Genomic DNA, 25,699 nt, shown 5'->3' with positions numbered 1-25,699 from the left:
ACAACATGTATATTACCTATATCCACTAAAGAGATGCTTCCAGAAGATATAGATCCTCTTCTTAATATTATTAATTAATCTGTTATTAAAACTCTTATTTAAAAAAAAAAAAATGCAACTTGATCCTAAAGAACTGATTAATTAGACCAATCTTGAATACCTTTTCTGTCAAAAATAATAGAAAAGGCAGTGTCCTCACAAATGTGTTCCTTTTTAGAAAGAAATGTTATCTGCAAGGATTTCCAGTCAGGACTTAGACCTTATCATAGTCCTGAGACTTCTCTCATTAGAGTTACAAATGATTTGCTCTTATCATTCGATCGTGGTTGTATCTCTCTACTAGTGTTACTGGATCTTAGTGCAGCTTTTGATACCATTGACCACAACATTCTTTTGAATAGACTCGAAAATACATTGGCATTAATGGAATTGCATTAGCATGGTTCAAATTATACTTATCTGACCATTACCAATTTGTAGCAGTAAATCAAGAGGTGTTCAAGTTCACAGTTCAGTATGGAGTACCGCAAAGCTCAGTACTATCACCAATGCTTTTCACCCTGTACATGCTACCCTTGGGAGATATCATGGCGTTAGTTTTCACTATTATGCTGATGATACTCCGCACTACATTTCTTCACGCCCTGACGAAACTTACCAACTCACAAAATGAATGGAATGCATAGTTGATATATATAGATATATATTTTAAAATGATGACTAGTGATTTTCTACAATTAAATTCTGAAAAAACAGATCATTACTGGACCAAAAACCTCTGCACGTGGTAACCTAGAATACTGTTCAACACTTGATGGCTGCTCTGTCAAGTCTCCGTCGTCAGTGAGGATCCTGGGTGTGCTCTTTGATACCAATCTTTCATTTGAAAGCCACATTTCTAGCATCTGTAAAACCGCATTGTTCCATCTTAAAAATATACGACATATGCTCTCAATGACAAATGCAGAAAAGTTAGATGGTGCGTTTTTCTAGTTTTTAGGCTAGATTACTGTAACGCTCTACTGGGTGGTTGCCCTGCTCGCTTAATAAACAAAACTCCAGCTCGAATTCTTACTAGAAGCAGGAAGTATGACCATATTTCCCCGGTTCTGTCAACACTGCACTGGCTCCCTATTAAACAAACATTGCATACATTTTAAAATCTTGCTAATGACTTACAAAGCACTAAACGGTTTAGTTCCTTAGTACATGAATGAGCTCTTAACGCATTATAGTCCTTCGTGTCTATTGTGGTCTCAAAATTCTGGCCAGTTGATAATACCTAGAATATCAAAATCTTCTGCAGGCGGTCGATCCTTTTCCTATTTAGCACCTAAACTCTGGAATGGTCTTCCTAGCATTCTTCGGGAAGCAGACACACACTGACAGTTTAAAACTAGACTAAAAACACGTCTTTTTAACCTGGCATATACATAACATTATTGATTTCTATTATTCAAATCAGCTAACAATTAGGTCAACCGGAACCCTTCCAATTACACCCAATGTACTTGTTACATCGTAAGAAGAATGGCATCTACGCTAATATTAGTCTCATCCTTATCCCGAGGTTACCGTAGTCAGCCGGATCCAGTCCATATCCAGATCAGACCTAGACACGACCACAACACAGCCCTGAACGTCAGCAGAGACCGTGTCTACTAGACAATCCCTGTGAAGGCCTCGTCGAAATGACAGCCATCGATGGCACAGATCCTCAGCAGAGACCATAAGAACCAGACAGGTCCTCCGCACAGACCCTATAGCCAGGCTTTGGCTCCATACCAGCGTGATGAATTGATCTTCAAGCAAAAGGAACTGGATGAATATTTGAATGCTAGCCATCCTGATCTGAATTCTGACTTGTGATGCAACCGGAGTCATAATGACACCACGTTCGTTCGTAGGCCAAAGGAGAACTGGCCCTCAGACTGAGCCTGGTTTCTCCCAAGGTTTTTTTTTTCCTCCATTGTGTCACCTGATGGAGTTTGGGTTCCTTGCCACTGCCGCCTCTGGCTTGCTTAGTTGGGGACACTTAATATTCAACAATATCAATCTGACTGTACTGACACTGATCAGTTGAGAACTGAATTGAGCTGGACTATGACATTTTTTTTGTGCTTTAGAGATGAAATTAACTAATGGTTACACTATTTTTAGGTGTCATTGTTACAGTGTAATATACCCTTTTCACAGACTGTGATGACGCGTTTTAATGGTCATCAATATCGTAAATCCAGCAACGTTTTTTGTATTTTCATTAAAAAAAAATTATATGTAGATTTATAACACTATACTTTGTATTTTATTACTTTTGCATCAAATTACAATAAAAAAAAGTTACCACTGCTGTGAGGGTGTTTAGTAATAGCGTTTATGGGAGTGATGGTAAAAAATGTACATATTTCTCTCTTTTCACTGCCGTTATCAATCTTACTCTATTTTTCCCTCTTTTTAAAAGTTGTGAAATCACTACTGTGGCGTTTTTCCTTTTGCTGTGTGAGCAAATGGGCACACAAAAAATATTTAATGCATTCTCTCATTCACAGCTATAATATTTAACCCAACTATGACGACTTCCGCTCTGAGAAATCCGGAAATGTGAAAAGGGTCTATTATATATTTAAGTACTGAGTAATATTAATTAACAACATGTCCTTACTTTAGGGTAGGATTAGGTTTTGGTTGAGAGTTAGTTGCATGTAATTATGCATCATTTACTGTTATTACTATGGTAAGTACATGTATCAAGGACACTAAAATAAAGTGTTACCAAACTAATGATCTGTACAACGGAACTGAATCAACACTGAACTGACATCAGCCGAAATGCATCATTTTCCTGTTCTGAAACAATCTGTATTTTATAAAGCGCTATAGAAATAAAGGTGGCTTGACTTGAGGTTGCTTGTATAAAAACATCTGCTAAATGTATAAATGTATATACCACAAAAAGAAGTGAATGGCGTTTGGTGGTTTTATGCGTCTTCCTGTCCAAGTGGCCAGTCGCTGTCTGGAATAAGCTGCAATGTGAAACATGCAAAGATGTGAAACTCACCAGTCCGGCCTGTCCGAACAGCAGCTGTACGGCGGTCTTACAGGCTCCTCTCCAGCTGGAGGGACACACCTGGCTCAGCACCTCTGTGATGGGAGAGTCGTCCCGCACGGCCACACCATTCTGATCCACCGCATCTTTGATCAGCTGCAGCACGGCATGCTGGGAAGAGATTACATTCGACGAAATTAGATGATTCTCTTTATTGTAATGTTCACTGATGTTTTATTTGACAAAAAATACTATACAATTTAAATAATAGACACTACTTTTTAAAAGTTTGGGATCTATTCTGCTCACCAAGATATAAAAATACAGTGAAACATTGCAATTTAATATAATGGTGTTCTATGTCAATATATAATGTAATTTATTCCAGTGATCAAAGCTGAATTTATCATCATTACTCCAGTCTTCAGTGTCACATGATCCTTCAGAAATCCTTCTAATATGAGGATTTGCTGCTCAAGAAACATTTATGATTATTACCAATGTTCATGCTTCATTTTCATTTTGTGGAAAATGATGGATTTTATTTTTCAAGATTCTTCGATGAATAGATCTTTTGCATCCTTATAGATCTTTTTACTGTCACTTTCAATCAATTTAAGGCATCCTTGCTGAATAAAGGTCCTTTCACACTGGACGCGATTTTGACGCGCGAATAATTCGCGCAATGGTTTTATTTTTTGATCAGCTGTTTGTGTAATGAGAGCTTTCACACCGAACGCGAATGTGCTGCGGCGAAAAAACAATGTTTATTTTTTTTCATTTCGATGTCGATTTTTTTTAACACTCGCAGCGACAGAAAAGGCTTAAACCAATCACATACAAGGAAACAAAGGTGACGAAATGTCCAGTTGATGTCACTAGCCATTCCATCAACATTAACCTTTGCCAGGTGTCGCATTTCTCACGAGATTACAGATGTAGTTGTGTTTGCCCACTGTAGGCTACAGATTACGATATTATAATCAATACATTTTTTTTTTTTAATCTAATTGTGTCCGCGACTATAGAAAGTGAATGCGTTTCCGTCAGTACGACTGTGTCTGTGGCACTTAAATGTTTACATTGTGACTCAACTGGAAACACAGCAGCTCCGGATCGAGCCGTTCCTGAAGACAGTGTGTGTGTGTGTGTGTGTGTGTGTGTGTGTGTGTGTGTGTGTGTGTGTGTGTGTGTGTGTGTGTGTGTCGTAAGATGCGCTGCTACCGTCTCTGTCTGGAGGAGCTCCTCAAATTGTCCCACGGACATTTGAAAGTAACTTAAGTGCGAAATCGGCCATGATAAAGTATTAGCTCTTGTACAAGATTAGCATACTCCCCTTCAGACTCTCTGATCTTTAAGACTGGGTAAACCAAAAACCTTCTTCTGTCTTTTAACGAAAATTAAAAGCTCTTCTCCACTGAATGATTACGTGTCCGTGTTTCTCAGCTGTCGCCGCGAATGTTTTGGAATGTTGGAGCTCTGAAACGTCGCAAACTCGCGTCGCGGCTGGTGTGAATGGTTTTAACGCGAACTATTCGCACACGAAATATTCGCTTTTTCGTTACGCGTCCGGTGTGAAAGGGCCTTAAAAAGTATTAATTCCTTAAATTTATTTTCCCTTTACTGACCCCAAGGACCCACTTTATATTAGGTGGCCTTAACTACTACGTACTAACATTTTAATTAATAATTTGATACAATGCACTTATTGTATACATACATGTTTTTACATTGTACTTACATTTAAAAAAATACCTGCATGTAATTACATCTGTAATTAATTTCTGTAGTTACATTTGTAATTACACAGTTGACACTGTAACCCACACCACCACACCTGTCCCTAAACCTACACATATCCCACCTCAATATCAGCAAAAGTGTTTTGCAATACAATTTGAACACAGTAAGTACATTGTACTTATTTTTTGATGTAAGTACATAGTAGTTAAGGCCACCTAATATAAAGTGGGGCCAAACTTTTGTATAGTGTGCATCACATTTACAATGAAAATAGTTATGAAAATAATAATAAAAACACCTTAATGGTCTTTAAAAAGCTTCAGTTTCTTAATGCAAAATATACAAGTATTTTTGTTTTGCATGTGAAATATCAGGTTTTGTGAGATTCACATACCAGTGTAAGATGTGCAAGTTCCATCTAGTTTTATCCTTTCTTGTTAGTGTACTTGCTATCACAGATTACATTATCAGCTGGATCTTATGTCGAGTCGTCATTCATAACATTGCGTTCTGAGAGAGGACAGAGTACCGTTTTAAGCTTGAGGTTATCGGATGCGCTTTCGTTGAAGGAAACGCCTCGGAGGAGATGAGAGCCGATCTGGACAGGGATTGTGGGTAATTCACACTGGATGGGCTGAGACGTGGCGTGAAACCGTCCGGCCTGCTGGGCTTCAGCGTCACTGCAGCAGCCCTGCGTGCACATGGCAATAATCAAAACGCTGTTCATATGCACACACACACACACACACACACACACACAATTAAACCAAATAAATGACAACACACAAATGTGCCTGTGAAGATGCAACCACAAAGTCATGTTTACTAGTAACAGCTTGAACAGTTGATTTTAAATGTTATATAATTGAGTTCGGCAAGCAGTTTTTGAGATTTCAGGATTCCCCCATTCAAGTAGATTTGGATGCTCAAAATAGCAGCAAATATAGCAGGCAAGTGAACAGACTTTCCTTGAAAGGGACTTTGAATATGTGCCGCATGAACACATGAACATCCTGAAAGGAGCTCTAATCTGCACTAAGCTGTAATTCCACACACGGCAAACATACCTGCAAAGCAGCTTCCACTGATTTGGGATTAAGGTGAAATCCGGCCTTCAGCGCGTATTCACTGTGACCCAAAGAGTCTAACGCCGCTTTATACGCCTGAAATACACATGCACACAATGTCAGTGGGTCAGTCCGTGCCTCACAATAAGCCTCATTTTTAACAGAATACAAAATTATTAGCTTTATATTTTTTATGGTACTATAAACTTCTATATTTATAACACTAAAAGATCTCCATTTCTATATCCAATCCTGTAACAGGTCATTATTTATTTGTGCATTTCACTTACAAAAGTGATTACATTCTTAAAGATATTCATTGATATAACTATTGTTTAATTTAATTATAGCATGTCATGCACATTAAAAAGCGCAAACACTTAAGCCAAGGTCATTGCTTTGATTCCCCGGGAATGCATGAACTGATAAAATTATAAAACTTGCTTTGCATTCTGCCAAATGCATAAATGTAAATACTAGACTTTTATCAAGTAATTATCACAATTACACTGTGATGGCATGGTATAACCCACTACGGTCATCACTGACTCTTGCAGCATTTGATTATCATTTAATATGATCTTACAGCAACTGTAATGACTAATGTTCTAGTAGAAACTAGTGTTTAACATGATGTTGTAAGTGTTGTCAGTCAGTGTGTGTGTGTGTGTGTGTGTGTGTGTGTGTGTGTGTGTGTGTGTGTGTGTGTGTGTGTGTGTGTGTGTGTACCTGTAGAGCGTTGTCGATCTTGGCATTGAGCTCTTTGAGCTGGTGTTCAGGTATGGCGGTGTTCTGAGAGCAGAAGAGCTGCTGTACCTGAATGCCAGACAGACAGCAGTCTCTCCCTCTCTCCCTGAGACACGCCGTCACCTGAAACACACACACACACACACACACACACACACACACACACACACACACACACACACACACACATTTAACATACAAAACAGTGTTTCCTGCCACACTGCAAACATTCATTCATTCATTTTCAGTAGTTTAGGTGGGCATTTGTGGTAGCTATGCAGATTGTTGTTTAGGGAACAGTTTAGATAAAGTATCTACACAAAAGCAAGCATATAATATAATATATAATAAATATAATATATAATATAATGAATATAATATAATAAAATATCATTTAATATAATATAATATATAATTAATATAATATAATAATAAATATAATATAATTAATATGTAATATAATAAATATAATATAATGGATAAAAGCATCTGCTAAATGCATAAATATAAATGTAATTAATATAATGTAATATACACTAGGGATGAAACGGTAATCACATTTCATATCACGATTATAGTGACCCAAATTAATCACGGTTATCAATATTATCACGGTTTTGTTCAAATGAGATGAAAGTGTTCAAAAAAGAACAGATGCACGCACTGAAAACACTTCGTAGTTTTGAAGTGTTCCCCCTATTACAGCGACTCTCTTCTGGCATGTTCTGCAGACAGGGTGACCCTCAGGACTTTTGTAAAAGCCAAAATATGACCACACCTCAGATTTGGTCTTTTTAGAAGGCTGGAAAATCTCCCAGCGCTGTCACTGCCTTTTCTTCTCATTAAAAAAAAACAGCGTTACGCGCTGCATCAGACTGACTGACTGGACAGGATTTACCGCGAGTTTTCAAAATCGTGATTATCAAATGCGGTTTTAATGATAATTAAATTTTAAACTATATTATTAACCGTCAGTACATTTTGTCGTGGTTTATCGAATCATTCCATCCCTAATATACACATACATGCATTTATATATACACACACACACACACATTTTCTTTTACATATTACATAAATAATACATGTATATAAAATTATTAATATACATATATTTATTTTATACATTTAATTAATATATATGAATTTAAAAATACATACATGTATGTATGTATGTATGCATGCATGCATAAAAAAAATGCATAATGTTATATAAATTAAAATATTCCTAATTATAATTTATACATTTATATTCTATTTCTATTTCTATTTCTATTTCTATTTATATATAAATATATATTTATTTATTTATTTATTTATATTATATATACATATATACATACATATATATACACATATATATATATATATATATATATATATATATATATATATATATATATATATATATATATATATATATATATATATATATATATATATATATATATATATATATATATATATATATATATATTTATTTATTTATTTATTTATTTATATTATATATACATATATACATACATATATATATATATATATATATATATATATATATATATGTATATATATGTATATATATATATATATATATATATATATATATATATATATATATATATATATATATATATATATATATATATATATATACATATATATACATATATATACATATATATATATATATATATATATATATATATATATATATATATATATATATATATGTATATATATGTATATATATGTATATATATATATATATATATATATATATATATATATATATATATATATATATACATATATATACATATATATACATATATATACATATATATATATATATATATATATATATATATATATATATATATATATATATATATATATGTATATATATGTATATATATATATATATATATATATATATATATATATATATATGTATGTATATATGTATATATAATATAAATAAATAAATAAATAAATAAATATATATATATATATATATATATATATATATATATATATATATATATATATATATATATATATATATATATATATATATATATATATATATATATATATATATATATATATATATATATATATATATATATATATATATATATATATATATATATATATATATATATACATATACATATACATATACATATACATAATGTTATGCTAATTTTATATTATACACATTAAAATACATTTTTCCAGAGCTTGTTGACTCAATTGCACCAGTGTTTATTTATTTATTTTAATTTTAAAATAAAGTTTAAGTAGGTATTTGCATAGTATGCAGTCTGAACTGAAGAGGATGACAGAATGGATGTTGCATAAACATTAAGACAAGATCTGGGTAAATCTCAAAAGTATTTGTTTTATAAAACATAATATAATTAATAATAGATTACATAATATTATATAATGTAATATAATATAATAAATATTAAAATACATATATTTAAAATATTTTAAACATTGATGTATTTGAGTCAAAATGCCCTGACAAAATTATTTAGTTTATTTTTATTTTTAAAGCACTTTAGGCATGCAGTTTGAACTGAATCGCATGACAAACTGGATATCAGAAATCATATTAGGACCAAAACATGGGTAAATCTCACCAAAAAAAAAACAATAAGTATATATAACGATACCTTTTTAAATATAAAATGCAATGATTATAATGAAATCAATCATTTTAAAGTAATGTGTCAGGGCTTGTTGCCTGCGGGCCGGCTGGCCGTGCATTGATTGGTGTTTACCTCTGACGCTCCTCTCCATGAGCGGATGGCTTCCTCCAGCTCCGTCAGGGGCCCGGGGTTTGTGTTCTGCGTGTGGGCATTTCCACGTCTCTCCTGAACCTGTGCCAGCGCCTCCGCCAGGCAGGACTGTGCCACCGGCTGGACTTTCTGCAACGCCTGCGACAGGAACTGAAAATGCACCTGCATCACCGTCAGGAAGCAGCGGCCCAGCACCTGAGGAAGAGGAACATCAAGCCTTTAGTCCTTAAATCACATCCCTGGACTTATTGTGAATTAGGGATCGACCGATATGGATTTTTTTAGTGCCGATACCGATACGGGCTGCCGATTTTCTGGAGCCGATACTGCTTTTGCTCCCTCAATTTACAACATAAAAATGACACAATGATCAGGATAATTTAAAATTTACAATTTAAAAAAAAGGAACATTTATTGAACTAAAAAAAAAAAACAATATTTAACAAATAGTAAAAACAGGTGAGGTAGAACAAGAAAAAAAAGAGTTCAGTGGTGAAAATAAATATTTAAGCATAAATAAAATAATTACACTATTGCACACAGTATCAACAAGCAAGCATCATAATAAAGTGCACACTAACTGTACTATACTTCATTTCAAAACTATTTACAACCTAGTCATTTAATGGTTACACTCTAAAAAATGCTGGGTTAAAAATAACCCAAGTTGGGTTGAATATGGACTAACCCAGCAATTGGTTTGTTTTGACCCAGCGGTTGGGTTAAATGTTTGCTTAAAACAACCCAATCGCTGGGTTAAAACAACCCAAATCGCTGGGTTAAAACAACCCAAATCGCTGGGTTAGTCCATTTTCAACCCAACTTGGGTTATTTTTAACATTTATGATTATTATCAATGTTGTAAACATTGTGCTGCTTCATATTTTTGTGGAAACTGTGATACATTTTCTTTTTTTCGAGATTCTTTGAAGAAAGTTCAAAAGAACAGCATTTATTTGAAATAGAAATCTTTTGTAACATTATAAATGTCAATTCAAGGCACCTTTTTTAATTTATTTGATTTTATATTATTATTATGTCATAGCATCAAATATTTCATTTTATATTATTGTTTATTTTATATTTTATGGGTCAATGACAAATACGGTTTTTAAGATAAAACTTTTTTTTTTAGCAAAACAGTTTTAAAATGCCTTTATGTCCATAAAATGCATGGTAATAGAATATTTTTGAAATATGACTGATACACTATTTTCCCTCATTTATAAGGAATTTAATTGAATTTCAAAAAAATGAAAAGGGTTTCTTATAAAGGAAATATTGTAGATCAATTTGATATATGATATATGTATTTAATGGTTACACTCTAAAAAATGCTGGGTTAAAAATAACCCAAGTAGGGTTGAATATGGACTAACCCAGCAATTGGTTTGTTTTGACCCAGCGGTTGGGTTAAATGTTTGCTTAAAACAACCCAATCGCTGGGTTAAAACAACCCAAATTGATGGGTTAGTCCATTTTCAACCCAACTTGGGTTATTTCTAACCAGCATTTTTTAGAGTGTAGGTGCACTTCACTGAATCTCTTGTAGAGCAACACCAGCGGTAATTCAGGAAAAAATCTCCCAATGCTCCACGTGAAACTTCAGTCTTTCCACCTTTTACCATCGTGTCAATTCTCAATTGATTTTGATTAATATGCGCGAGAGAGAGCAAGAGAGTTTGAAGACGGTGAGAGCTGCCCTGTGGACGCCTGTCTGTAAATAATGCAGGGGAAAAATATCGGCGAACGAAGCATCCGTGTATCGGCCGATACACGTAAAAATCGCACATATCGGCCCGATATATCGGTCTAACACTATTGTGAATGATCCATCAATGCATTTCACAAATTCTACTTTCATCAAAAGAAGTGATTTAAAGGTCCTGTTCTTCGCGATTCCATTGTTCAAACTTTAGTTAGTGTGTAATGTTGCTGTTAGAGCATAAATAATACCTGTAAAATTATAAAGCTCAAAGTTCAATGCCAAGCGAGATATTTTATTTAACAGAAGTTCCCTTTCAAAGCCTACAGCGAACGGCTGGCTTGGACTACATCCTGGTACTTCCTGCTTTAATTACGTCAGTAGAACAGACTAACCTCCGCCCACAAAGAAACGCGAAAAAGGGGGCGCGGTCTTGTTGCTGTCCCACGTGGAGAAGCGGACGGTCGCGTGGAGAAAAGGAACTGTTGCGTGTGTTTATCGCCATGTCATCGAGACGCTGTTATTTTCATCCAGGAGTCAAATCACCTTTGTTTGGCTTTCCCAGGGACGCTGTAGAGATTATTGAACGCATACATCTCTCCGTTAAGAGGCGTGACCTTTCCAACGTGCGCTAAGCTGTGGTCGAATCACAGCACAGGAACCGCTTGCACAATCAGAACTCGTTACGTGTTTCTGAAGGAGGGACTTTATAGCACAAGGAAATCACCAGCCGTTTTTAGGACAGTGGTATACAGATAAGTAAATAGTGTGAAAAATACTGTGTTTTTTTACACGCGAAACATGAACACGTTATATTGCACACTGTAAACACAATCAAAGCTTCAAAAAAACACGAAGAACGGGACCTTTAAGTGATTTCAAATGCAAGGATCATTTATCTGAAAATAACATTTATGTATGTAAAATGCTCTTTAAAGCACATGTACTTCAAAAGCATCATTCAGGCTGGTGTACATCTGGTGCTGATGTTTTATTAATACGCAGAACCAAAAACCGTGGAGGTCAGCGCACCAGACACCGCCTGAAGTTCTGGGAAACAGCGGCCGATCCCGATAGTAACGGAACATTCCCAGACACAGAAGCAGATTTACAGGGATACTGCTGTAGCGCTTCCCAAATTGGGAGTCTTTCCTGACTCACATCAGCACGGGAACGAGGAGACAAGCTCGTAAAAAAATAATAAAATATATAGAGACACTGGAACCATTTTGAGTCTGTTCTTCGTCCTGTTGTGTTCAGAGAATCGAATCAGGATGGCTTGTGTTCATAAAGAGAGAAGGCAGGAGACTGTCACCCCCACCCACAGCAGAAAGGGTTTCTTTTACAGGTATCTGCTGAAAATATCTACAGGCCAAGTTGTAAAGACAGAAATATGCCGCCTTGTGCAACAGGAGACAGGAAAAACAAGGTGGCGCCAGTTTCAGTCTTCGAACACCTGAGAGCGGACGGCATGTATAAGAACCGGTCTTAAATGTGAGCTAAAGATGGATTTGGACTAATAGGGGCATCAATCAAATAACTGTAAAGTTCCTACTTGAGCTTCTTTATTCAGAGGCTCAACATTAACTCGTCCTCTTGTTGGTCAGAACCACAGGAAAGAGTGGAACTTAGAACAAAATTAGAGTAGCAGAAAAATAAAACATGCAATAAAAGTGTAAATCGCAGAAAAAGCACTTAAAGTTGATTATTGATTTTCACGCACAGAGACGAAACATAACAGTGATTGTCATGATCATCCCATTCGCAACTTTTACTTAATTTTTATGCATGCAATCTATTTTTGTACAAACAATCTATATTAGACATAAAAAGCAAAAAAAAAAAAAAGGATTTACCTAAAAACACTGTAAAATGTGGGAAATATATTACTGTACAATGATTACAATAACACTGGTCACATTATTATTATTATGCAACACTATTTTAGTGTCATTGTTACGTTACATGTAGTAACTATAGTGGTCTCTCTTTTAAATATTTATCTTTTATATATATAAAATATTATAATGAATAAAAATTCAACTTAATTACTGATCAGCTGATTTCAATTTTCATAAAGTCATAATTAAAAGATAAAATGTTGAAAATGTGATTTAAAATGCCCTCACTATTAGATAAAAAGTAAAAAATATGATTTTAAAAGTCATAATGGTGAGATAAAAGTCAAAATACGACATGCCAAGTCATAATTACAAGGTAAAAATGTTGAAAATATGATTTTAAAAAGTCCTCATTATTAGATAAAAGGTAAAATATGATTTTAAGTCATAATAGTGAGATAAAAAGTCAAAAATACGACATGCTAAGTCCTCATTACAAGGTAAAATGTTGAAAATATGATTTTAAGTCCTCTTTATTAGATAAAAAGTCAAAAATATGATTTAAAAAGTCCTCGTTATTAGATAAAAAGTAAAATATGACATGCCAAGTCATTGTGAGATGAACAATTGAAATTATGACTTTAAATCCAATTTTTTTGAATCTCAGAATTTCAAAATTATGACTAATGATAATGCTGAAATTAGATTTTTAAAAAGAGTCTAAAATATGACCAAAACACATACTAATACATTTAAGAGACGAAATCAAGCTTATTTTTTTAATGAGTTTTTAATTTTTGGATTAAGACTTTAATAATAATAACATTGTTTTCATTTTGTGCAATATATTTTTATATGCGTTTTTTCACTTTTAAAATCAGTTTTTACAACAGAAATTAATCAATCAAAAACTTACTTTAGCTTTTCATCTAAATCAAAATTAATTTCCTCTCATCACTGTAAAGCTTCTCTGAAGCTTCTGTTTGTTTTATTTTTATGGATACATATACAAACAATAAATATATAGACCAAAAAAAGGAATTTTAAAAATTTTAAAAATATATTACTGTACAATGATTACAATAAGACTGGTCAGATTATCATCATGTTATTTATTATCATGTAACTATTTTAGTGTCATTGTTACATGTAGTTACCATTGTAATAACTATAACTTGTGCATAATTAAATGTGACTAACCCTATAGTAAGCACATGTAGTTAATTATTATTACTTAATGTATAATTAAAATGTAACAAGGACACTTTCAAATAAAGTGTAACCCATTATTAATATTAAAATATAATATTTACTTTCATTGTTATCATTGCTACTACTACGATGACTACTACTACTACTACTAATAATAATAATAATAATAATTTGTTATTATTATTATTAACAGTTAATGTAAACAGTACAATGTTTACTAGCATTATTATTAATAAATGATTATTATTAAGACAATAATATTAAAATGGTGAAAGAACAGTGCAAATGAGAAACAAAGCTAATAAAAATAGAACCTCTCAGAATCAATATGCAAACAAATCACATCACACCGCGGTTTGGAAATCTGATCTAGGGTCAGTATTCTTATTGAGGGCATGCCGAGACCCAAGAGAGAGCAGCTGATTGGCCCAGCGATGCGAGCGGGTGTATTTCTGTAGCGGCTTCATTGAGACAATCATGGTGTCAGGTAACACCCCGGGGACGGGAATACCCTGCTGTCGCGCTGCCAGCCCAATGTAAACAGGAGAATGAACTTGCCCCTTCTCGCACACACAACAGGCAGATTCCCGCGAGGCAGGAAGGGCCACTTGCAAACAAAAACGCTCATTAGCAAATACAAGACGCTGAATAGACACTAGCTGCCGCCTGTAAAGCCTGTGCTGTGTTTACAGAGAGTGCGCGTGTGCGCTGCTAATGTGTGTGTGCATTTGAGAAACATCTCCTCTGGTTTTGTTCACGAGTTCAGTTAATAAACAGTGACACTTTTCATGCATTTCCCAAAAGCATTGCAACCATTGCAAAGCATCCCAGGTCAGTTTTTAAGGCAGCAGAACTGGTATTCTGCATGTCAAAAAAAGCATACGCAAAAATACAAGACGCTTGAAAACAGAGCCGGATCTTTCCGGAGTGGTTGTTTCGGACGAGCTGCAACGTTTCTGTTTGAGTATTCAGGATATATATTTATGAAATATTATAATGTTGGGGACACTAAATATTCAACTATATTACTGATCAGCTCATTCCAATTATCATAAAGTCATAATTAAGAGATAAAATGTTGACAATAGGATTTTAAAAGTCCTCAATATTAGATAAAAAGTCAAAAATATGATTTTAAAAGTCCTCATAATTAGATAAAAAGTCAAAAATAGGATTTTAAAAGTCCTCATTATTAGATAAAAGGTCAAAAATATGACATGCTAAGTCTTAATTATAAGATAAAATGTTGAAAATAGGATTTTAAAAGTCCTCATTATTAGATAAAAAGTCAAAAATAGGATTTTAAAAGTCCTCATTATTAGATAAAAAGTCAAAAATAGGATTTTAAAAGTCCTCATTATTAGATAAAAAGTCAAAAATAGGATTTTAAAAGTCCTCATTATTAGATAAAAGGTCAAAAATAGGATTTTAAAAGTCCTCATTATTAGATAAAAAGTCACAAATAGGATTTTAAACGTCCTCATTATTAGATAAAAGGTCAAAAATAGGATTTTAAAAGTCCTCATTATTAGATAAAAAGTCACAAATAGGATTTTAAAAGTCCTCATTATTAGATAAAAGGTCAAAAATATATGACATGCTAAGTCATAATTATAAGATAAAATGTTGAAAATAGGATTTTAAAAGTCCTCATTATTAGATAAAAGGTCAATAATATGACATGCCAAGTCATTATTACAAGATAAAATGTTGAAAATAGAATTTTAAAAGTCCTCATGATTAGATAACTGGTATGTTTTTAACATTCTGCATGTGAAAAAAAAGCATCCCAGAAGCCCTTGTTCACACGACAAGACAAAAATACAAGAGGTAAACACTTGAAAACTGAGCCGGATCTTTCCGGAGTGGTTGTTTCGGACGAGCTGCAACGTTTCTGTTTGAGTATTCAGGACATTTTTGCTTGTGCAAACATTATAAAACACTTTCAATATTTGAATGCATTCCACAGTAAACACGTTCAGGGGGAAAGAATTTGGAATTAACAGAATATCCCGTTTCATACTTTGAAAACTTTGGCGTTTTGTGTTTTGGCACGAGACTTTGTAAGGTTGTTCTCTAGTCCCCGTTTTAAAGGCCTGCGGTGTGAAGCCTTCCTGCTCGGAGCATGACCACATCCACCGGGGCGCAAACCCTCGCTCATAAAGGCATCATTTCAGCTCGTATGTGTCCCTCGAGTCGAGACATGGAGACTGACCAGCACAGCTACACTCACACCGCACAAACTAGAAACTATGTCCTCTTGGACTGAGAGAGAGAGAGAGAGAGAGAGAGAGAAAGAGCATCTGGTTTCCGAAAATCTCAGAACAGAGGAATTCCTCTATAAAAGATCTGGAAGCTTCTCCTCGCCTTTGAAAAATAATCAGTCTGGAGTAGCAACAGGCTGATGGTAAGCTTCAGGACGACTTGCACAAACGTCAGGTTTGATCCCAGGTAGGGCTGCATTTATTAAAAATTCCTGTCCTAGAATTGTTCTTTGAGGGAGACACTTAACCCCTGAGTTGCTAGTCTCACCCACAGACTGCTAAAGGGACTGTTGGGCGGAGCAATTACCGTTTCAGTCTTTTTATCTCGACCAGAGGCCGGATTCACAAAACATTCCTAAGAATTAAATTATTCTTAACTGCCAATTTCTTCTGATTTTCGAACTTAAGAAAAAATATAAGCATATTTTGTATTCCCAAAAATTCTCCTCATCTTTTTTCTTATGATTGTTCTTAAGATAAAATTTAAGTAGTATTCATATTCACGAAAAGAATGTTCTTAAAATTCATCGTAAATGACTTCTTAAAGGGTTAGTTCACCCAAAAATGAAAATTCTGTCATTAATGACTTACCCTCATGTCGTTGGACACCCGTCAGACCTCCGTTCATCTTCAGACACAAATGAAGATATTTTAGTGTAAATCTGATGGCTCTGAAAGGCCTCCATTGGCTCAATGGCACGGTTCACTCTCAAGACCCTTAAAAGGCACTAAAGACGTCGTTACAAAGTCCATCTCACTACAGTGGTTCTACAATAACTTTATGAATCGGCGATAATAGTTTTTGTGCGCAAAAAAACCCTAAATAACGACTTACATAGTGATGACGATTTCAAAACACGGCATCATGAAGCTTCGAAGCGTTATGAATCAGTGAGTCGATTCAGTGGTTTGAATCGCCAAATTTCAGCAGTTTGGCGGTTTGACACACGATCCGAATCATCATTCGACTCACTGATTCATAACGCTTCGAAGCTTCATGATGCCGTGTTTTGAAATCGTCATCACTATGTAAGTCGTTATTTAGGGTTTTTTTGCGCACAAAAACTATTATCGCCGATTCATAAAGTTATTGTAGAACCACTGTAGTGAGATGGACTTTGTAACGACGTCTTTAGTGTCTTTTAAGGGTCTTGAGAGTGAACCGTGCCATTGAGCCAATGGAGGCCTTTCAGAGCCATCAGATTTACACTAAAATATCTTCATTTGTGTCTGAATATGAACGGAGGTCTGACGGGTGTCGAACGACATGAGGGTCAGTTATTAATGACAGAATTTTCATTTTTGGGTGAACTAACCCTTTAAAGTTAGGATAATCTCCAACTAGGGATGAAACGATTACCGGTTTCACGATAAAATTTAGTGACGGTTAGTAATATCGCATAAAATTTAATTATCATTAAAACCGCGTGTGATTATCACGATTGTAAAAACTCGTGGTAAATCTTGTCCAGTCAGCGACAGTCTGTTGCGCAACGCACCGCTGTGTTTTGAATGAGATCGGGAGATTGTTCAGCCTCTAAAAGGACCAAATCTGAGGTGTGGTCATATTTTGGCTTTTACAAAAGTCCTGAGGGAAACTTAATCGAAGATGGTCACCCTGTCTGCAGAACATGCCAGAAGAAAGTCGCTGTAATAGGGAAAACACTTCAAAACTACGAACGCAAGGCAAGTGAACTTTGACCTCAATACCAAAACTACGTCTGGGAAATAATAATGTGATGCGAACGAACAAATTCAGACAAGACTAGGGTGACATTTAAGGGATAATAATCAGGGCTTGACATTAACAACCGCCATTTGCGAGTGTAGCGTTATTTCAGCTGCACACTAACATTAGCCACTTTGGCGGTTTAACTTAGTCTTCTCAAAAGCCATCGGTTATAATCACGTTGCGCATTATAACCAATCACACGTGTTTCTATTGAGAGATTAGCAGAGTTTTGTTCAGAGCGCGCGCCGCGCTCACTCGCTGAAATCTGCTCTCAAAGCGGAGATGTGTGTGCGATGTATGCAAGAGATTCACTCATCATACAGTGATTGACTGTTTTTGTTCTATTTCAGCAGCGAAAATGGTTTAAAAAAAAACACAGCAGAACCACAGCGCATCTGATATGATGCTGGCGAATTTAGGGACCGTCTCTAAAGTTATATACAACATTGGTAACGTTATACACGTTTCAAACTTCACTAGCATTTGAAGAGAATGACAGTCATAAAACTGACTGTAAAGTGATCATCTAGGTGTCAGGTATGATGCATACATTTTGATATTTAATAAAATAAACTGTCAAATCATATGGAAATATGGATATGCATTATTTCACTAGGATACTGTTTGGGCTCTTACGCAAAATATGCTAGATTTAAATGCATCATTGCTGAACACTGATGAGAATATTGCTTGAGAATATATTTACAGAGATAATATTAGAGATTATATTTACGACAAATTATTATTATTTATGTGTTATGCGTTGCTATTGATGACGGCCATTATAAGGAAGGAAATCCCACAGAATATATCTTAAAGTGCATAGAGCTGCTTTAGTTATTTGCTGTTTGTTGATTTTCAAATATAAAACTTGTTGAAATGTTTTAAGTGCGTGCATCTGTTCTTTTTGAACACTTTCATCTAATTTGAACAAAACCGTGATAATATTGATAACCGTGATAATTTGGGTCACTATAACCGTGATGTGAAATTTCCATACCGTTTCATCCCTACCTTCAACCCATCTTAAATACCCAAATGTAAGACGTTATACGAATTTATTGGTTGTTTCAAATATTAAGCATTACAACATAACAGTAGCTAGCTAAATATAATATTTATAACTAATAGTTCCATATGGATGAGTATAAAACCAGCAACCAGCTCGCACCAACCAGCAAGCGTCAATAGCGGACGAGAAACTCCACCTAATTTAAAAATACTACTGTTAGTGTGTCACAAATTGTAGTTTTAAGACTTTTTCAGACGATAATGTACTTGTTTAAAGATTAAATCTACATTGTACTTATCATTTTGATGCATGTGGACTTTCAAAATTCTCAATAAAATATTAAAGGGTTAGTTCACCCAAAAATGAAATTCTGTCATTAATTACTTACCCTCATGTCGTTCGACACCCGTCAGACCTCCGTTCATCTTCAGACACAAATGAAGATATTTTAGTTGAAATCTGATGCTCTGAAAGGCCTCCATTGGCACAATGGCACGGTTCACTCTCAAGACCCTTAAAAGGCACTAAAGACGTCGTTACAAAGTCCATCTCACTACAGTGGTTCTACAATAACTTTATGAATCGGCGAGAATAGTTTTTGTGCGCAAAAAAACCCTAAATAACGACTTACATAGTGATGACGATTTCAAAACACGGCCTCATGAAGCTTCGAAGCGTTATGAATCAGTGAGTCGAATCATGATTCGGATCGCGTGTCAAACTGCTGAAATTTGGCGATTCAAACCGCTGAATCGACTCACTGACTCATAACACTTCGAAGCTTCATGAGGCCGTGTTTTGAAATCGTCATCACTATGTAAGTCGTTATTTAGGGTTTTTTGCGCACAAAAACTATTCTCGCCGATTCATAAAGTTATTGTAGAACCACTGTAGTGAGATGGACTTCGTAACGACGTCTTTAGTAGCTTTTAAGGGTCTTGAGAGTGAACCGTGCCATTGAGCCAATGGAGGCCTTTCAGAGCATCAGATTTCAACTAAAATATCTTAATTTGTGTCTGAAGATGAACGGAGGTCTGACGGGTGTCGAACGACATGAGGGTAAGTAATTAATGACAGAATTTTCATTTTTGGGTGAACTAACCCTTTAACATGTAATAATATCTGAAGGTTTCTCCCGGGCGACCTACCTCAACGTCCTGCAGGCTGAAGTCGTTCTGGTCTTTGAAGTTCGCCGCGCCTGCGCTGAGCTCCATCAGCATTTTGCCGATCTCGGGCTTTATTGCTGTGGTGAGCCGGCTGGTCGTTTCCATGACATGTTCCTGCACGTCCTTCAGTTGCATAGCCGCTTTGGAGTAACGGGAGTCCCGGAAAACGCTGCCAAAGAGCTCGGTCAGGAACGCGCTCGCACGGCAAAACGCGTTCAACGCGTCCAGGTATTTGGAGATGCCCTGCTGGATGTCCGCGATCGCCGTGGTGGTGCCTGGGGGCGGGGCATGACAGCCGGAAGGGGAGGAGCCAATTGTTGCCATGGGAGAAGGGGTGGAGCAAGAAGTGCCCAACGGGGCGCTGAGGGTCCGGCTGAGCTCGGGCAACTGGAACTGCTGGTGCTGCTGCACTTTGTGCTTGGACCCGCCAAGCAAAAAGCGCAGCTTGTAGTCCATTTTACTTTCTTGCGCACTGCAACAATACATAAGTATTCAATGCGCCCAGGAAGTGTCTGTCCTCACGAAGCGGACAACTCTTGACTTTTCAATGTGTGTGTGTCTCGATGCCTAATTTGGGTCTCCTGGAATCAAGTAAATAGATAGCTTAAAGATCCCATCAGAGGGGAAGTCATGACCGGTTTCCGCTCCTGAGGGATGGAGAGCGAAAGGAAGATGAGAGGAAATCTTGCAGCCCAGCTGCAACTCACATCAAAACGTTCCCGCTTATATCCCAGTGAAACGGCACTAGCGTCAGGTATTTTCCCTTAGAACTGGTTTACAGGCGCCTCACGAGGAAATAAAGATTATCACACCAAATACAGCTTCGATCCAAAGTGCATAATCAATCCTTCAATTGAAAGTGAAAAACCCTTCTTTCCGAACTCTTTCCGTAGGCCTCTAATAAAAATAGAAAAATCTTAAAAATCTGTCGGCAAAAACCATGTGAATTTTCAGAAGAGGAAAAACAGTGACACCGTTCAACAGCAAGCACGGATTGGCGTGAGCTCCAGGGTGATGTGGCCTGTGCCGCTCTGACGGATCCAGTCGGTCAGAGGGTTTCTGGGGGGTCAGGGGTCGAGCAGGGGGGGCTGGTAGAACAGACGAGATCGCCGGATTCCCTCGATCGCTTTCCAGAGCCTGAGGTAGTTAATACTCACAACGGAAACAAATGTGCTTCCAGATAGGGGTCTCTCGACAAACGCGGACTGCAGCAACAAAAGCACAAATTATCTGTAAGGCCTCTCGGTCATTTCCTGCGAAAGAGACAAAGAGAGAACTCCGTCAGTGAGATATCGCAGGGAGGATGTGTTTTGACATTTGTTTCCAAGCGTTTCATGTTGATTTGATCAGACGTTTGTTTTCAAACTCCACACTGATTGCAGTACAGTTTCTCTGGTGGTCATTAAAGGAACACGTCGACTTTTTGGTACTTTAGCGTATATTCGCCGTATCCCCCAGAGTTAGACAAGTCCGTACACACCATTCTCACACCGCTAGCCTAGCTTAGCACAAAGAATGGAGGTAAGCTAGAATACTGCTCAATAAGTGACAAAATAACACCAACATTTTCCTATTTAGTACGCGATTTAACTATACACATCACATGTAAATAGGAAAACGTTGGTGTTATTTTGTCACTTATTGAGCAGTCGGCTAGCTGGAGCCGTTTACCTCCAGTCTTTGTGCTAAGCTAGGCTAGCTGGAGCCATTTACCTCCAGTCTTTGTGCTAAGCTAGGCTAGCTGGAGCCATTTACCTCCAGTCTTTGTGCTAAGCTAGGCTAGCTGGAGCCGTTTACCTCCAGTCTTTGTGCTAAGCTAGGCTAGCTGGAGCCGTTTACAGGGCTCCAGACTAACTTTTTTCACTAGGAGCACAGTGGCCCCCAACTGAAAATTTTAGGGGCACAACCAGAAATTTTAGGGGCGCACACCGTAAATCAACATGCTAACCAAATCTACTAATTTCCACTGTATTACTAATAAGGATCTGTATCGTTAAGGTTTTAATGGTATTACTACTCTTACCGATACTGCTTATCGATCCGGTACTTTAACAGTATTCTTACCAGTTCTTTTTATTATACTTTATTTTATTTTTTTTATAAAATAAAAAAAACATAATTAAGAACATAATTAACATTGCTTTATAATCTGAAAAGTAAAATATCCATAGCAAAAGAAACCGCAAAGTTTGAACAAAATATAAAACATCTATGTGTAAATGGACCAGTGTGCAGGCATTCGGAAGATCTGCTAACATTAATATTACAGGAAAGAACAAACCTACAAAGAAATCTAATAAAGTAAGGAAATGTAAAATAACACTGCATAGTTTTCACTGTATAAATTGATAGATTAATGCTTATAAAAGCTAAAGTTATTAATTCAAGAGATGTGAATATTTTCTATTTGCCTTTTGTTCGATTCGCATTAATGGCTCAATCGTCAGCAGGTTTATTAGACGCTGCCCCTTTAAGACCGATCGAATGTAGAACTAATAATATCATATTCTCCTATTTCTCCAAACTATTTACGCCCATTTAAGATATAAACTGTTAAAGTAACTACTGTCCAATCCGGTCATTTTGACACCGGCTATTTGTTGTTTATTTGATGGTTTAGACGCGCACACGAAGCCTAAAATATTAAGTGCAAGTCGGTCCATTTCGAAGCACACACACATAAGCCGCCTTGAAGCTGGAAACAGCGTCTCTTGCGCGGATTATTGTGCATTTAATAGCTCTTTATTATCAAACACATCCCGCAGTTTAGCAACAGTAGGTAGAGACTGCAGTTTACAACAATCACTGAATCTGACGTTTAGTTTAGGTTTAAGGAGAAATGACAGCGCAAGGCTGTGAAGGGAAGGATGTCGCGCTCGACTGGACACGGCTATAGGAATAGTTTTACCTCATTCCATCTTTTTATAATTCTTGGAAGCCAAAATCGAAAATAAAATTAGATTAATATCACAGCACATCCCTAAAGTTTAAGCAGACTAAACTTTTGTTTAGTTCTTGGCCATCATCACTCACCCTTTAAAGCTGACTATGGTGTTGTGTTTGCTGTAGCTCCACGTGAGAGAGCTCGTTCGCTTTCTCTCTCTTCTGGATTGCGAATGGCAAAAATGCATCACGGACAAATGGTTTAATATTCTCTCATATAGAAATGGCTGGCAAAGATAGAATTTGCCAGACATAACGTCTATCAATTATAATTAGTAAGTGTATTTTCTTAATTTCTCCAGTACCGACAGCAGGCAAATTTACTGGTCGCACATGTGCTACTGGATGTAAAATTCAGTCACACACTCTCAAATATTAGTCGCAAAATGCGACCATTTGGTCGCACTCTGGAGCCCTGCGTTTACCTCCAGTCTTTGTGCTAAGCTAGGCTAGCTGGAGCCATTTACCTCCAGTCTTTGTGCTAAGCTAGGCTAGCTGGAGCCATTTACCTCCAGTCTTTGTGCTAAGCTAGGCTAGCTGGAGCCATTTACCTCCAGTCTTTGTGCTAAGCTAGGCTAGCTGGAGCCATTTACCTCCAGTCTTTGTGCTAAGCTAGGCTAGCTGGAGCCGTTTACCTCCAGTCTTTGTGCTAAGCTAGGCTAGCTGGAGCCATTTACCTCCAGTCTTTGTGCTAAGCTAGGCTAGCTGGAGCCATTTACCTCCAGTCTTTGTGCTAAGCTAGGCTAGCAGTGGGTGTGTCAGACAGAGTTATGGCACGGAGATGAGAATGGTGTGTGTGGACTAATCTAACTCTGGGGGATACGGTGAATAAGCTAGTCACAAAAAGTTGGCGTGTTCCTTTCAATCAGTTAAAATACATATGGCCTAAATCACGGGTGTTCAATAATGTCCCTTTTTACAAGATGTAAAATAAGTCTCTGATGAGTGTGTATGTGACGTTTTAGCTCAAAATACCCCACAGATCATTTTTATAGCATGTTAAAATTGTCACTTTTTGAGTGCAAACTCAAAACTTGAGTGTTTGTCCCTTTAAATGCAAATGAGCTGCTGCTCCCGCCTCCTTTCTAGAAGAGGGCGGAGCTTCAAGAGCTCATGTTAGCAGCTCCGATTACCTCACGCACACACACACACACACTGAATATGTCAGAAACTGTTCAGTCTTTTATGTTCAAACCGGAGTCGGACAATGATGGAGAGACTCAAGAAGAAGAGAAAACATGTCGAATGAGACCGGACGTTTCTGAAGGGATAGTTGATGAATTTATGAGTCTTCATTGATTAGCATATTCTGTCATGATAATCTATAAAGCGCTGGTGTGGGAACTGTTGTAAGATGAGCCAGAAAATATCTGCTGATGAAGAGAGAACAGGGATAGTTTAGTTTAATTACGGTTATATGCTTTACGACATGCTATTGCATTTGTGTTCGTACTGTATTAATAAATGTGAAAGACGGACGACAGCTTGAGCGACTCCCAAATGTGCTCGACTACAACAACTCTTCCTCTTCTCAACATGGCGTCATGTTCCCAATTCCCAAATTTCAATTCAACACATGCATAGATCTGATTGTTTTGGGTTACTTTTCTTACGGTAGACAGTTTAATAGCTCTAGAAGGGAAAAATCTAATGTATTAAAATATTAATAAATATTATAAATACAGCACATTTCTCTTCAGCAAGACATGATTTGAGGAATCATTCATGTCAAATAGTGCTTAAAGGGTTAGTTCACCCAAAAATGAAAATTCTGTCATTAATTACTTACCCTCATGTCGTTGGACACCCGTCAGACCTCCGTTCATCTTCAGACACAAATGAAGATATTTTAGTGTAAAGCTGATGCTGAGAAAGGCTTCAGATAGGCCTCCATTGGCATTCACTACATTGACACTTCCAAGACCGATAAAAGGCACTTAAAACGTCGTCACAAAGTCCATCTCACCACAGTGGCTCTATAATAAGTTTACGATGCGACGACAATAGTTTTTGTGCGCAAAAAAAATCAAAATAACACCTTTATCCAACTTGTTCTTGTCTTCCGTGTGTGCCTCCACGACGCATGCGCGAGAATATGACGTAGCGCCGGCGTTCGGGAATCCATGAAATGCACACTTTAGCCCCATTTTGAGAACTACGCCGAGACCTAAAGCACGATCAATGTAGAATTCAACAGCTTAGACACGCGCGTCTTCCTCTGCTCGTAAACAAATCTCTTCTGGGTCATCTGTCCGAACGCCGGATCTGCGTCATATTCTCGCTCATGCGTCGTGGAGGCACACACGGAAGTCGAGAACAAGTTGGATAAAGGCGTTATTTTGATTTTTTTTTGCGCACAAAAACTATTGTCGTCACATCGTAAACTTATTGTAGAGTCACTGTGGTGAGAT

At 36.4% G+C, this 25,699-nt stretch overlaps 2 protein-coding genes across 4 annotated transcripts in view; one reads left to right on the top strand and one right to left on the bottom strand.

Annotated features, from left to right (window-relative positions):
• ss18l2 (ss18, like 2) overlaps positions 1-25,699 on the top strand; it is a 692,656-nt gene that overhangs the window by 26,288 nt on the left and 640,669 nt on the right. The gene's annotated exons all lie outside the window — the stretch shown is intronic.
• Positions 1-25,699, bottom strand: part of garre1 (granule associated Rac and RHOG effector 1) — an 82,937-nt gene that overhangs the window by 20,965 nt on the left and 36,273 nt on the right. For all 3 annotated transcript variants that reach the window (XM_079825801.1, XM_079825802.1, XM_079825803.1), the window contains exons 2-7: positions 20,328-21,598; positions 9,396-9,608; positions 6,586-6,726; positions 5,857-5,952; positions 5,319-5,480; positions 3,059-3,217 (exon numbers count right to left, since the gene is read on the bottom strand). In XM_079825801.1, the coding sequence (XP_079681927.1) occupies positions 3,059-3,217; positions 5,319-5,480; positions 5,857-5,952; positions 6,586-6,726; positions 9,396-9,608; positions 20,328-20,831 (1,275 nt within the window). In that variant the 5' untranslated portion in view covers positions 20,832-21,598. The remainder of the gene's footprint in view (positions 1-3,058; positions 3,218-5,318; positions 5,481-5,856; positions 5,953-6,585; positions 6,727-9,395; positions 9,609-20,327; positions 21,599-25,699) is intronic.

Source organism: Gobio gobio, assembly GCF_949357685.1.
Source record: "Gobio gobio genome assembly, chromosome: 9".
NCBI lineage: Eukaryota > Metazoa > Chordata > Actinopteri > Cypriniformes > Gobionidae > Gobio > Gobio gobio.
Note: the sequence above shows the minus strand (reverse complement) of the source record. Positions and strands in the feature narration are given on the sequence as shown.